At 37.7% G+C, this 14,401-nt stretch overlaps 1 protein-coding gene across 5 annotated transcripts in view; it reads right to left on the bottom strand.

The window, feature by feature from the left end:
* Positions 1-10,061, bottom strand: part of rbm33a (RNA binding motif protein 33a) — a 30,629-nt gene extending 20,568 nt beyond the window's left edge. For 3 of the 5 annotated variants that reach the window (XM_026292918.2, XM_026292922.2, XM_026292921.2), the window contains exons 1-8: positions 9,862-10,061; positions 5,480-5,558; positions 4,478-4,526; positions 4,027-4,112; positions 3,580-3,892; positions 1,642-1,782; positions 545-713; positions 131-345 (exon numbers count right to left, since the gene is read on the bottom strand). In XM_026292918.2, coding sequence (XP_026148703.1) covers positions 131-345; positions 545-713; positions 1,642-1,782; positions 3,580-3,892; positions 4,027-4,112; positions 4,478-4,526; positions 5,480-5,558; positions 9,862-9,880 — 1,071 coding nt within the window. In that variant the 5' untranslated portion in view covers positions 9,881-10,061. The remainder of the gene's footprint in view (positions 1-130; positions 346-544; positions 714-1,641; positions 1,783-3,579; positions 3,893-4,026; positions 4,113-4,477; positions 4,527-5,479; positions 5,559-9,861) is intronic. The other 2 variants (XM_026292919.2, XM_026292920.1) reach the window with 2 other exon arrangements.
* Between the last annotated feature and the right edge of the window lie 4,340 nt (positions 10,062-14,401).

Here is a 14,401-nt window from a genome sequence, read left to right as displayed (position 1 = left end):
TTAGCTCTGTTTCATGCTCTGTCAGAGCAGTTGCAGTACCAGTACCACAACAAAGAGCAGCAGTGAATCTCTATGGCTAAACAATTATTACTTTTACGTGGTTCAGGAAAGTGAGTATACAGTAGTTTACCTGCATGCCGATGTTTCTCATCAAGGGAAGCCTCTGGTCATTCATTCTTCCTCTGTGTCCTCCTCTGAAATCTGCCATTCTAAAGCCCGGTAAGCCTCCTCTTCCCCTACTTCCTCGACCACCTCCTCTACCTCGACCTCCAAAACGATTTTGTCTCTTCTGCCTTTCTTGTTCCTCAAACTCCATCAGGTCTTGCTTGGCTTTCTCTGACAGCTCTAATGACAGGCAGAACAAGAAAATATAGCACTCCTATCTTAAACAGCAAAATTTAAATCTGAGATATTACAGATTTATATGCATAATAGTGTTTTAATGAAGCATAGAAGGGAAGATTCAAAATCACAAATATTTGAGAATTCATTCTGGTTGCAAGTGAATCAAGAACAAATTATCCAAAGCAGAAAACATTTCTACCTAGTGTTTCAGGAATATCCCTCCTTTTATTGCCTGCATCAGCCAACCGGACAACAGCACCATCCTTTCTCTCGGATTTGAATCGTATGCGACCAGACTCTTCATCTTCCTCATCCTCTTCATCAGATTCCTCCCTAGTTTCATCTTCAGGTACAGCTTCATTGTCAACCTGAAGACATTTTCAGATGTAAAAACAAAAGTGTGAAATTGTTACTAAGGGCACAACTGTGTGCAGTGAGGCTCAGATGTATGTAACAACATCATGGTTTGCAGTGCATCACAACATCTCTTCTTATACTGTTGTCTACAACTAAAAAACAAGTTGACTTTAATCTATTGTGTGATCAAAAGATTTTTAATTTGCCTCAATTCATGTTTAATCTATTGTAACTGCAGAAAAATGGTCCTGCTGTTTGTAGTCCACAATGAAAAGAACTTGAATGTTGATGATGTGGCACCTCTTTCAATGTGATGGTGCACAATAATTCGGATGTGTGACCCATATCCAAGGCCAAGTCCATGTATAATATTTGTGAGCCTGCAAGGTGTGACTGTCCAGTGCAAATGAAATGAACTGCAATATGACGAGGGTCTGAGTGCGCTATACTAATTGTTTGATGGAAGATTGTGACAGACCCAAGTGCTGCACTGTTGCATGCATGTCATGATTTTAATTTCTTTCATTGTGGCATGTTTGCGTTGGTAGAAGATAACACAAACTCAACTGATCCCAGAAGGGAAAATCATGAATTTCAAGGGAAATTGTTGGGAAGCGACCACAATCCTACTAATTTTCTTAAAATTTGGTCACAAGGAGCTACTCTTTGCACTAAAAATGTTTATGAATACAGCCCTCTAAAATTTCAATATTATATTGGGTTTCTTAGGCTTATACTACATTTGGAGTTTTGGAAGAAGATTTCTTGAGCACTTAAAGAGCTCAAATTATAGCCCGGATAACACAGTATGTTCATACCCTGAACAATAATGACAAGTTTATTTAGTAAAAAAAAAAAAAAAAAAAAAAGTATGGTCAGCTATCATCTGCATTAGGTTTCAAAAAAATACAAGGTGTTGTATGGAGGGTCTTGGTATACCTCATCTGTGTCAAAGCCTTGGGAGACCTCTGCAGCCTCTTCCTCTTGCTCGTCCTGCTGCTCTTGTCCCCTTACCTCCTCCTCCTGATGGACTCCATGTTCATGCTGAGGCTCATCATCATAGGTTTGGTAGTCGTCATCCTTTAAGATCACATGGATAACACGCATTGATTAATTAAAGTAGTAATAATGTTCTTATATGGCCAACAACATTTAATTCACCTTTGGAAAATCTCTTGTGTGTGTCTATTTCCACCAAGCAATCATATTATGAACATATACAGAACATGGATGAGTTCAACTGACAACAATAAGTGAAGGTATAGTGTTAATGTTGGCAAAAAAGAAATATATGAGGGGTTAATGATCATAGTTGAATATTTACAACTGAGACAAAAATAAATTTAAAGACAAAGATGAAAAATCATAGCACAAGAACACATTAAAATGTTAAGGAGAAATTTTTTGGGAGGGCCGACAGACACACACCCAGTCTCCCTACCCCTCCCATCCCCCAAACCAAATTACCATAACAGTGGGAGAAAGGCTTCATTACTATTCCTGACAGCATTTGAAATTCAATGAGATGTAAATGTTTGACATGATATACAGAAATGCAGGCACAGATAAAAACACTCCTCCCCGCATCAGTGATGGTGAAAATATCATTGACTGACTCCTCGCAAATCACTGGCCACACTGTAAGTTCATGACTCCATGCCAAAAACATGGCAAAGATGCAAGTGTTCTGGGAGATGACAAATAACTCTTCTACTTTATAGAAGGATTTTAGTTTAACTCATGATGCAATAAGTTCATATAATCTCATAACGGGTATAGGACTTCAAACATCCTATCTGAGGAGCATCCACTGATAAAAATTAATTGCTAAATGAAGTCAGACTGTAGGTCAAATGGTGGTATTTGCTGTTGTGCTCCATTAACCTGCAAAACAGCAGCACATATTAATGCAGAAAAGAGAAACACACACACACACGCACCCTGTGTAAATCAGATGGATGGACAGGGTGCCCCAAGGGAACAAAACAGCTTAATCCTTTAAACTGATCAACACAGTACTCATCAAATACTATGGTACCAAGGCCAAGCAGTTTAGTGACCTTGTAAATAGTTATTTGTATCACACACAATTTAAAAACATGTCCACATATGCAGACATTTCCCAAAATCCAAAGCAGGCATTTATTTGCATGGTGCACCTTTAGTAAGAAGGTCAACATCTTATCTTTGTTTGGGGAACGGAGGAAGGCTAATATATCTCTGTCAGGTGCCAAACACCATCACACCTTGGTAAATGGACCATAGCGGACATTTTCACATGGATCTGGTCTTATCTTCGATCCTCTTAGTCTGGGCTAAGAGGGAAGGGAAACGAATAAAAGGGAAACCAGCATCAATCATTAGAAAACTGTATGGGGTGTCCTCAGGAAGGTCAATAATCTTTTCACCTGCATGAGACTTTATCAGATCCAGTCTAAAGCCCATGATAAAAGCCCCCCACATTAACCTCCGCCGATTGGCAGCACATCTCCACAACACAAAGCAGATTCTTACTCCTTCCAAGATACAAGGCCCAAGGTCACAATGGCACAGGGATTTGGAGGCTACAACAGAGCACTACCTCAAGCCAAACAAGCTGTCAACACAAACTTTGTCAGCAAGATGGAGAAATTAACTGGCAGGAAGTGATAATGAATCTAATCCACCCCTGCCCAAAAACGCCAACCTACATCTGCCTCTCTTGAATAGTTTTTCAATCCTGACTGTCCCCTTTCCGAGGACAGGAAAACTGACATTATCTCTTGAACACAATAGAGTTAGAAAGAAAAGGAAGTGGGAGGACGTGTATGTGTGTTTGTGTGCATTCAGCTTTGCAGCCAGCTTTTACGTATGAGTAAGCCAAATGTGAAAACTCACTTGAAATTCACCATCTATGGGCTCATTGATTTGGATGTCTATCACTTCATCCTGGCAGCGATCTTCACACTCAGCTAGCTCTCCAGTGTAATACACTTGGTCTTCAGGCATATCTGCATTGTCTTCCTGGCTGTATTCCTCTGTGTACTCTTCTTCCCCATCTTCCTGGTATCCCTCCTCCTCTAAATCCCCTTCGCAGCCTTCTGCACCCAGGTTTACAACGTCATCTGTGTAGGTTGCTTCCTGTGAGGTGTCCTGCTGATCAAAGGATGTGCCCAAGCTGTATGTGGCATTGAAGCTCACATCCTGACCACTGGAAATAAACAAAATATTACAGTTTCCACTGAACACAATAAATATGTAACAAATATGCAAAAAAACTGAAGTTTAACCTTACATTAACAAAATCATTAACCCCAACAAAAGGAACTGATTCAATTATCTTACCCCATATTTACATCTTCATCATCACTTTGTAGAAGGTCATCATTCAGTTCCTCATCTGACACTTCTGAGGGATTCTGAAAGAAAACCTTATGAACATGTTAGTTTGCACCTCAAAAATTGTCTCTCAGTTATGTGTGTGTGTGTGCGCGTGTGTAACGCATGGGGGAAGGGGACCACCTCTATTCCCATGTGGTGAAGGCAATCTGGGCAGGTCAGCGCAGTTATTTTTTATACACTGTGCTTCCTCCACAGATTTTCCCTGTGGAGGAGCCACCTGCTACAAGTCCATTTCTATTTTCTAAAGGTTCAAGCAACACTAACCAATGTTTGGATCTGTTTTCTGTTTCATGCTTCTAAGTAGAGAAACCATCCTAACAAGCTGAGTGTTTATTGGTGCATAGCATCAAAGAAAACTAAAAGTAAGATTCAAAGAGATTTTGTTTTATCTTACCTTTTTACCTGACAGCCAATCTTCCTCCAACAAATTTTCTTCCAAATCACTTTTAAGAAGAAAAGACATCCAAGCAGAGTTAGCACAGTAATTTCTTTTTAGAAACCGATACATGCTGTCTTATAAGGGTGTATGATATTGGCCAAAACTTATATCTTAATATTTATTTTGAATTTTGATGATAATGATATGTAGATGATATTTTGCAACCTACAAAAATATATTTATAAAAGTCCTAAACTGCATTATCTCAATCTTGCTAAAACGATGTTAACTGCCACCTAAAACCCGAATGGAAACTACATATAATACTAAAGCATTCGGTTTTAAACAATACAAAATATTGAAATCACCTGTGCAGAATAGTGCAAATATGAGTAAACATTTTTAAAAGGCCCCATACAATTTATTTCATAAACCTTTTCACAAACATCACCCCAAAAATAACTTTGGCAATAATATAGCAATTTAAATGTATATCTGCAAGCAAAATAAATACTTGCAAAATATATCCTGTCATACTGCATAATTATAGGATTAGCATAACAATGTGCACTTGACTAATACATTCAAATATGGTACTCAGGAACATCCAGAAAAATACAGCTTTTGCAAAGAAATAAGTAATGTAAATAAAGTGCACAATTTCTAGTTAAACATGAAACAAGTTGCAGTTAAGCACCACAGTTTGGCGACATAAATCGTACAACTTTGGCAGGGTTGTCTGACTAAAATATTTTTAGCCTGGCAGTGTGTATCTTGGATCCAACGTATTCAAAAGTCGTTTAAAATAATGTTTTTCAACTGCTTGAACTGGCACCGTATCTTTTGCGAAGTAACTGGTAACTGCGTTTATGTCTTACCATCTGCTGCTTTTCTTGTCGTAAGGAACTTACGATTCCGCTAAACTTTTCTGAGTGTGTTTCGGTGTAGTCCTTGGCTAACTTAGACCTATCTTTGACAGCACTCTTACTATACATAAGAACATGGTAGATGATTTACCTCTCTAGATCATCATCTTCACCCCTCCTCCTGCGGGACCGCTCAGCACCGGGTTTCTCATATTCAACAAAGTCATAATCTGCAACAGAAACACACTTTTGCTTATGGATTTGCGCCACATCATGGGCTAGGCTAATAACAATAAACATTCCACATAGGCTGATGTCAGTCTGTGTCACAATTTGAAATGTGCATTCTCCTTGTGCCAATCTGAATTAATTTGTGAGACAAGTGCAAAACAAGATCAACATCAAATCTTCAGCTTCATGTGTTACATGGGATTGGTTTTCATGTTTTTCCAACCTTGCAACTAGGTAACATTTGATACACCGTTGCAACAAAAGAGAGAACATCAGTAGGAAGAATAAACCAGAATGAACAAAGGGCAATCGTTTATTCTTTGAATCACAGCTTCCAGATAAAATGTCAAGAGCAGCCAGTGCAAAGACACCACAGATGTCACCTTAAAATGACTTTCTAATACATAACATTATGTTATATATAACATAAAATACTAAAATTCAAGATCCCTCTGACAGGACTGCATCCTGCATGTTAAATAATTTATCAAATCGTATCAGTTGAAAACAAATTACACATTTTCTTTTTACATTTTGTGGGACATAAGGACAGGAATTCAGAGGAAAATGTAGGCGTTTTGAGCAATGCTCTTAAAAGTACCATTCCCACTTGATATCAAATTACATCTCAAAAGTGAGTACTCTGCCTCAGCCTGCAGATTGTAGGTCATACCAAGTCCCAGGAGTTGATTTTTTTTTAAAATTATTACTAGTCTTAGTTTGCATTTCACCTTTTTCACTGTGGTGAATCTATCCATGCATTTGTACAGGTGGAGAGATGGGACTTCATTTTAGACAGGATTATATTGGAGTTCATTATGGGATGGTTACTTCAGTACACTCAGCTACTTAATCAGCAGCAGCTTCTCCTACTGCCACCATTCACAGATTACAGTTTGACAAAAAGATTAATTGTAAGTTTTCTTTCCTAAGGTTTACTATCTTAAATATCAGTAAGCGTGATTTAAATAATGAGAAGCACCATGTGTTGATAGGACAGAGAAGACACATAATGGGCAATGTTAGCTAGCACTGACATGCCATTTGATTCTGCATAATTATAACTTCAGTCTGCTGCTATTATGATGGATTTGAACTGGTTATGATCAGTTTTCACAATCACTTTGTGTAATGCTTGATTATACTGGTATTCATGCTTTTGGTCTCCTACAGCACTTTAATGTCAAGTTCAGTAAATAATACCAAAAGTCCCAAAACAGGATAAATATGAGACATGGGGGAACTTAATGTCTGTCCAGTTTCATAGAGTGTCTTATAAACAGTTCAATTAAAATATTAAGGGTTTTCCTAGTATATTGTTCTATGAAAACATCCAAGTGTGCTTCAATTTAATTGGTTGAACTTCTAAGCCTTATATATATGTAACCAGAGAGAGTTAGCAACAAGATGAATACTCTCCTTGACAGCAGAATATCACAGATATACTTTGTGGTGTATATCAGATTTTTTTTTTCTCCACACCCGCGAAAAATAAATTAACTTTCAGTCACTCTCCCAGCATCATTTGTGTTGCCTCCAAGGTGAACTGAGAAAGAAGACTCATCAATCCCATTTACAGCTATCATATTCCAATCCTAAAGTCTGGTTACTTAGCTTAGCGACCTGTTTGCACAGTAAATACATTTGTAATTTATTTTGTTGTGGTGTAACAAGGCTTTGGCAGATAACGCAGGTCATACAGCCCCTAAAGTCAGACATGCAGTGCTTGTAGACCCAGAACAAGAAACCTCCATTCCTGTGGCTTTTCTGTTTTATTATTTTTCCTAATCCTTGACTGTTTCTGGTCCCTTTTATCAGGTCCTGATCAATGTGGATTTTTTTTTAGTTCTAGGCAAATAACTCCCTCACCAAAAACGCTGTAATTGTTTCTTTAGTGCATACATAGGTACATTTTTTCAGAAGTTTAGTTTGTACATAATTTGCTACACAGTAACAACCAGGCTTGCTAAGCAGAAAATTGCACTATATAAACTCTGCTTCATGAAGTTCAACAAAGGTACAGACTTGACGATTTAACAAGTGAAACTGCTTCATGGCACAATTTGAACAATATAAAATAAGCATAGACATTTCCTCAGCCGACCTTTTGATATACCACAGCACATAACACACAGAGATTGCTAAAACTATTAGGCAAGCAATTATTTTGAACTATTCAAGGGTTCCTACAAGGCTGTAGCGTGCTTTTAATGCCAAACTACACAACCATATGCCTGCACCTGCAAACATCTTTTGCTGGTGTATGCATATTTTGTAAGAATCCTTCCTAAATATACCAATAATCACATAACCAATGTATTTATAATGACCAGATGAACAGCAAAGCAGGCAGAAAGCAACACACAAGCTACACAATAGCGAAACAACACAACCATAAATGTTTTAACAAAAGAATAATCACAGGCAACTTTTCTCACTTTTTCTCTTGGATGCTTGTAGTAGATCTGTCCATAGCACCCACTAAAGCATCCAAGAGCAATGCTAACACCTCCACTGATAAAAGCCCAACTACTGTTATGGACAGTTGGCATACACACACAGAGCACACAAGTTGCGTACAGATTCCTACATGGAGCATGCTGAATGTTTCAGGCCAGACAGTGTTACAGTACGCCAGCATGCACAAAACCTGTATGCTGAAACCAAAGCCAAATTTTATTTTATTGCCTGCACTTATTCTGCTGTGACATGTCATTAAGAACAGTTCAGAAAAAGAGCTCTCTGTTGCAGAAACTTCCAAAAAAAATAAATAAATAAATCTATGTCTTAATGTTTGAATGGCAGCACTGAAGATCTGAGTTTATTTTGCCCCATTCAGTTGCTTCAGTACTGGACTTGCAGTACTTTTTTTTTTTTTTTCAGGCAATAATTAACTGGTAAATTTAGTATATGAACCTGATAAAAAAAGAAAAGCCACCGCATTATGTAAAATACTGTTAACCAGGCATCAGTTTAGTAGTTAATATTTTGTCAATCACAGGAAAGAGGAAAATGTAAAATAATGACTATCTGCTAGTTTTCATGTCAAAAGTGAAATATCAAAGTTCCTATTTTAAATTGAGATGTATTTCAACAGATCTTATTTGATGTGTAGTTTGACAGGTCCAAATTTATCATTCTGAATATCCACATCAAAACCATAAGCTGTATATCTGACTACTTGAATGCATTATTGGATTTGGCTGTGGTGAAACTGTCTCATTTGTGGAAGATGAAAAAGTTCAGACACTCTTACAGGTCCTCTGAATGACCCATTTTCACAAGCTGTGAGATCTCTTCAGCATTTCCTTAACAATACCCCAAAACTGCAGCTTTTGGTGCTCCAATGTATTCACAGGCCAGGTCCATGAACTTCATCACCTCTAATCATCTGTATTGATTCCGCCAATAACTCCCATAAAAAGTATCACCTGACAGCCACTGCATCCCACTGACAATTACAACCAATAAGCTAAATTAAGAACAAAAACAAAACGTAAGCTGCGTCATACATGAGCGCTCCTACAAACATATGTAGTCGTGGGCTCATTTCCACCTATGCTGACAGGTACAGGTAATAAAAACCAACACTGAGCAGGTAAATGAAGGCTGATAAGACAACACCGTAACCAGACAAAGAACTTCGTGCTATGTGGATCCAGGTTAGCTAACATTAGCTGCTATAGGCAACGTTGTGGCTAACAGCACATTCTACCACACCTGATGTAACTAGACACCTATTAACAGGACAAGAGCAAAGTCATCATCTGTTTGCTGACACGGCAAACAAAGCAAACCCCGGTTATTCAAATTGCACGTTTTGTCACCAGTTAGCTAGCTGTTAGCCATCTCGCTTGCTAAGGATAGCAGCTGCGCAAATATGGTGTAATTATTTTAGATTAAGACCAGCGCGGGGCTTGCCCCAGAATTGATTCGTTATATTACCGGATAACACGAATATTTAGCGACTTTACATTAATGTATTCCTGTGTAAAAAAATACGTCGTTCATTGTGCTAACGCTAACGTTACGGTTACATCGCGTTAATCAGCGTTAGCTACTTATCCTTAAAGCTAATGCTACCACTGGCGTGTACTTTTTTTCTATTTCCCACAATTATCAACCTCTGGTGCCCACCAACGTCTCTCCGAGGTGACTCTAGTTTATTTTAGCTACAGCTAAAACTAAAAATTTGGCTTAGCGTCCCTGCAGCCGTGTTTTAATCTGCTGTTAGCCATGTTAGCTTAGCTTCGACAGGGCTAATTTAGCATTATCGAAAAAAATTCCGCAGGTATTACTCACCCTGACTGTCGGCTGACATGGTACTCGGCGCTTTCCGGTTAAAATCTGAACATAAAAGTGGCGATTACATTTAATATTTGGTATTTCACCACAAACGCGGCAAAGTAAACGTTACACAACGTCGCAAAGGGACGGCCTCTCTGCAGCGATGGTTTCCCTTCACGACCCCAGTGAAAACATGGCAGAGCTGCTGCAGTGATGCATTGTGGGTAGAAATAAGCTCCCCCGTTAGATCCCAAAACGCAGGAGCAGACAGATGCACCCGGTGATGGTTAAAGTTAGGTTGGGATCAAGTTTAGCATTATAACGCACGACTGTTCGGCGTTAGGGGGCGGTTCGGCTCAGATTAAGATGGAGTGAAACATATATTTATAGGAAAACCGACTTCCCTCCATAATCTATTCCCGGGATTTGGGATCTAATGCTTACCCTCCCCCATTCGGTTTGCTGCATGACAGGCCAAGTAAAAACACTTGCTGAACGCTATGAAGGATCTGCAAACCACAACTGCTTGTAATCCTTTGGGGTGGAAAACACATTTACCATACACTTGAATTACGCAATTCAATTTTGCTTTCATAAAGGTTCATGCTGATATATAACAAAAAATCTAAAATAATGTATTTATTTACTGACATAGTAAGATGGACATTCTGTTGAACAAAATATAATCGCATTGTCACAGATTATGTTGCTTTGAGGATGTCCAAAATCAGGCTGGACAATACATAGACTATGTAAAACACTAGGACAAAAAAGATATAGTAACAGAGCTTTTATGACACGTACTGTAAATATTTTCTAAAATGCTGTCTCTGATCTGCATTGAGTTTTGTGAAAGCTACAGATGGGTTTGACAAAGCTGTATGGAAAGAACTTAACTCGGCCTAACCAGTCCCATCTTTCTTTGCCACTGGTGACAAATTTAATAGTATAGCATCTATCAAATACTGAAAATAGGTCAATGTGCTAAAATAAGACAGTTTTTAGTTTCCAATTGAGGATACCACATGTTTAAATGCTTGCACGTTTTGAATCATGGTCACTTTGTCAAATGCAATATGCTGCTTAATTTTTATGCAGGTCATTCCCCTGATTTTTCTTCCCTTTAAGGTCATAACCCCTTCTTACTACTTCCTTAGGTGTGAAAGTTAAAGTTGTTGTCTGTCTACAGGTTGACTACAGCAGAATTCTAACTCTCAGATTCCTCCTGGGCTGAAAAACGTCAACAAAGACCCAGAGAGACACCAAAGAGAGGTGCACAGTGAACTGAAGCCTCATTGTATTGGTTCATTATGGGGTCCTGCAGTGAGGAAGAAGCTATTTTGTAGCACCACAAGGTCAATATCTGAAAGCCAGAGCGATGGAGGGGATCAGCCATGAGATTTTTAATTTGAGAAAGCGTAAAGGGACTTTCCTAGTGAAAGACAGTCTGTGAATTCTAATGGACTGCAGGAAGTCTACAGACAAGATGTTAAGTTGGCAACTGTTTTCTGTTCTCTTTAAAAAATAATATAAGATGTAACTTATCCACGGTATTGCAAACAGTACTGTCTATGTGCATTACTGTTACTGTTGCAACTGATACTGATAACAAGCCAATGGCAAGGCCCCAGTATTGCTATTCGTTTATATCATACTCTCTAAACCTTTTAAAAGCCTGGTATTTCAGGGTCCTAAACTCACATATTCCTGTTGTATATACATAATCCCATGTATCCGAATTTCCTGCTTGAACAAATGCAGGTGCAATGGATATTGATATATTTCACACCTTATTAAAAATTCACTCTAAACAACTGTATGAAATATTTCTATTCTCTTTGGATTCACTTTCCCAGGAATTTTGATTTTACTTCCAAATAGATGTGAAAAGGAGAGCTGTCACACTCTATTATGGTGACCTCAATGATTCTGTGCACTATCCAAATCCAGCGGTTTTCCATAACAATGCAAATTAAAGGGTGCAAAGCAGAAGGAGACAAGACTTGTTATTTTCTATCCAAAGGACAGAGTTCTTTACAACAAACTTGTCTGTATGCCTTGTGTGTACTGACAGAATTTAAATGCCAACTTGGAAGTTGTTTTGTGTGGGACAATACATTTTCATAGTGATCTGCAAATGTGTTGATACTAAGAGTGGCAGTGTATAGTCTTGCAATTTTCTTTTTAATGAAAAAAATAAATAAATGTACTGTGTCTGAGACCCACTGAGGCTATGGTTTGAATCCCATATCTTTCACTAAATACTTATTCTATTTTAATATCCAATAACAATCCTACACCTTGGTGAGCAGAATAGCAGTATCTGTTTGACTTACAGTACTATATATTACTGTGAACAGTAATATATAGTACTGTCCTTTTGACGGTATGTTAAAAATAGTATCTATCTATCTATCTATCTATCTATCTATCTATCTATCTATCTATCTATCTATCTATCTATCTATCTATCTATCTATCTATCTATCTATCTATCTATCTATCTATCTACTGACACAATGGCTGCCACATGTATCACTAGCAATGGTACCTGCAGGTACCAGTATGTCGAAAGATTATGGGTTATCCAGCTACCTTTGATCTCTTTTATGGTACTAAGAAGCTGGCTCCCTGTTAACCACGTTAGAGCACAGTGGTAAACTGTGCTACATGGCTAATCTGCTGCCAGGTAATTTCACATGATCAGATCAATAGATCATCTGTCAATAGTCTGACCACTCAGATCAGGTAAAACTGAATTAACCTTCATACAGTATCCCGACATGGACAAAGGAGTACACAATAAAGTGATAAATGATTAAATAAATAAAAAAACACGTTTTTATAGATTAGCCAGTTTGTTTTGCTGTTCCATGCTTTACATGTGTCATACTGGTTTTAAGACAGTTTCTGAATGGAGTTAGAGTTACTACATAATATTTATGTTAGCTTTATTTTAATTGCACAAAGATTTTACAACTTCGTACTAGTTGGTCAGAGGTCATATTTTTTGTATTTAACTCAGAACATGTACATTTGTTTTCTGGTGCAGTAACAAAATTTTCTGTCTTGACAAAAAATCTGAGTTAAGGCTAAGGTCTTACAATTAGAGTTTGGGTTATACTCTTGAGTTCCAGTGTAATTTTTAGGTGTTTCTTGTTGAACAGTTTCAGTACTCTTGAAATACCATCACTTAATTTAAAATGAATTGAATAAACTAAGCATGTTTAAAAAAACTGTGGGCCAATATTTATTTTGCTTAAACATATGCTACCATCAAATCAAACATTGCCGATGACATATTCTACTCATCTCACCTCTCACTTGAACAATAGAAAACTTTCAGTGGTCCTGCATCAGAGCCTTTCTTTTGTTGAAATTCTGTGATACCACAGAGAAATATGAAGTGAATGAAATGGTATGGTGAGTCTGAAAGAATGGTGAACGGCAGAGAATTAAACATACTCTTCCATTATTGGTGAACATAACGTTAGTTCAGCAACATTTAATACAAATTTTATTGTAATGACATTTTTGTGGCCAGAAAATCTGGACACCATATCGTCCTAGTATCGTTCTTCAGAGTATTTGAAAATATTATGTTGACCTTCACAATCCTTTCATTGACATTGGTAGTATACAATTACCATTGAATGAAATATAAACCCATAATAGTGTCGGTGTATTGGGTAGTAGTCAGCATATGCAATGTATCACCTTTGTGTAACTCATAGACATGTTGCTTCATATGAAAAGATATTTATCAAATTACTATCCCTTGTTTATTAGCTGATTAAGATCAGCCTCATATCAATGCATTGTGTGCCACTTGTGTTTCATTTAAAGGAGTTTCCTGCACTGGCTGCTCTGTAACAAGTGGCATGAAGCCATGGCTAAATGAAGTGCAACTAGTATTTACTCAGTAAGTTATTAGCGCTGCATTTTTAGACAGCTTTCATGTACTTTAATAGGTTTTCAATTTAGTAAATAACCAGAATCCTGTGTTCGCAGACATGTTACCCTGAACAACTAGTAAATTACAAATCTGACCTTACAACAGCTGCAGTGACTTTAACACTAATATCACGATAACTCGTTTAGCTTAAGTAACATACACATCATCTGCAACACTGACCTCAACACTGACCTTTTCCAATTCAAGGAACTAAGGACAGAGGCTGTCAAATGCTGTACAGATTGTACGTTCAGGCTAATTTCTGATATAAAATCTGGCTTGACAGAACTGACTTGAATTTCAGATGCTTTATGAAGTTGGATGTGGTGGACCCATTGTCTTTTATCTTTTTACCCTCATTCTTTATAGGAGGTGGCTATTTGAAATCCCTGTATCCAAATGAAACAACATATAGTACAGCTGGTGCTGCATGGAGCTTTGTTTGGGGGGGATTATTCAGTCTGTGCTTTGAGGAGACATACCACACACACTTGTAGTTAGCAATGCACATTGTGATGCATTTACTGTTTATATTGGAAGGTTTTAAAAAACAAAAGTTTCCTTCTTAAAAAAAACATTCAATGCCTCAGACTCTTAACA

This window comes from Mastacembelus armatus, chromosome 20, assembly GCF_900324485.2.
Source record: "Mastacembelus armatus chromosome 20, fMasArm1.2, whole genome shotgun sequence".
In the NCBI taxonomy this organism is placed as follows: domain Eukaryota; kingdom Metazoa; phylum Chordata; class Actinopteri; order Synbranchiformes; family Mastacembelidae; genus Mastacembelus; species Mastacembelus armatus.
Note: the sequence above shows the minus strand (reverse complement) of the source record. Positions and strands in the feature narration are given on the sequence as shown.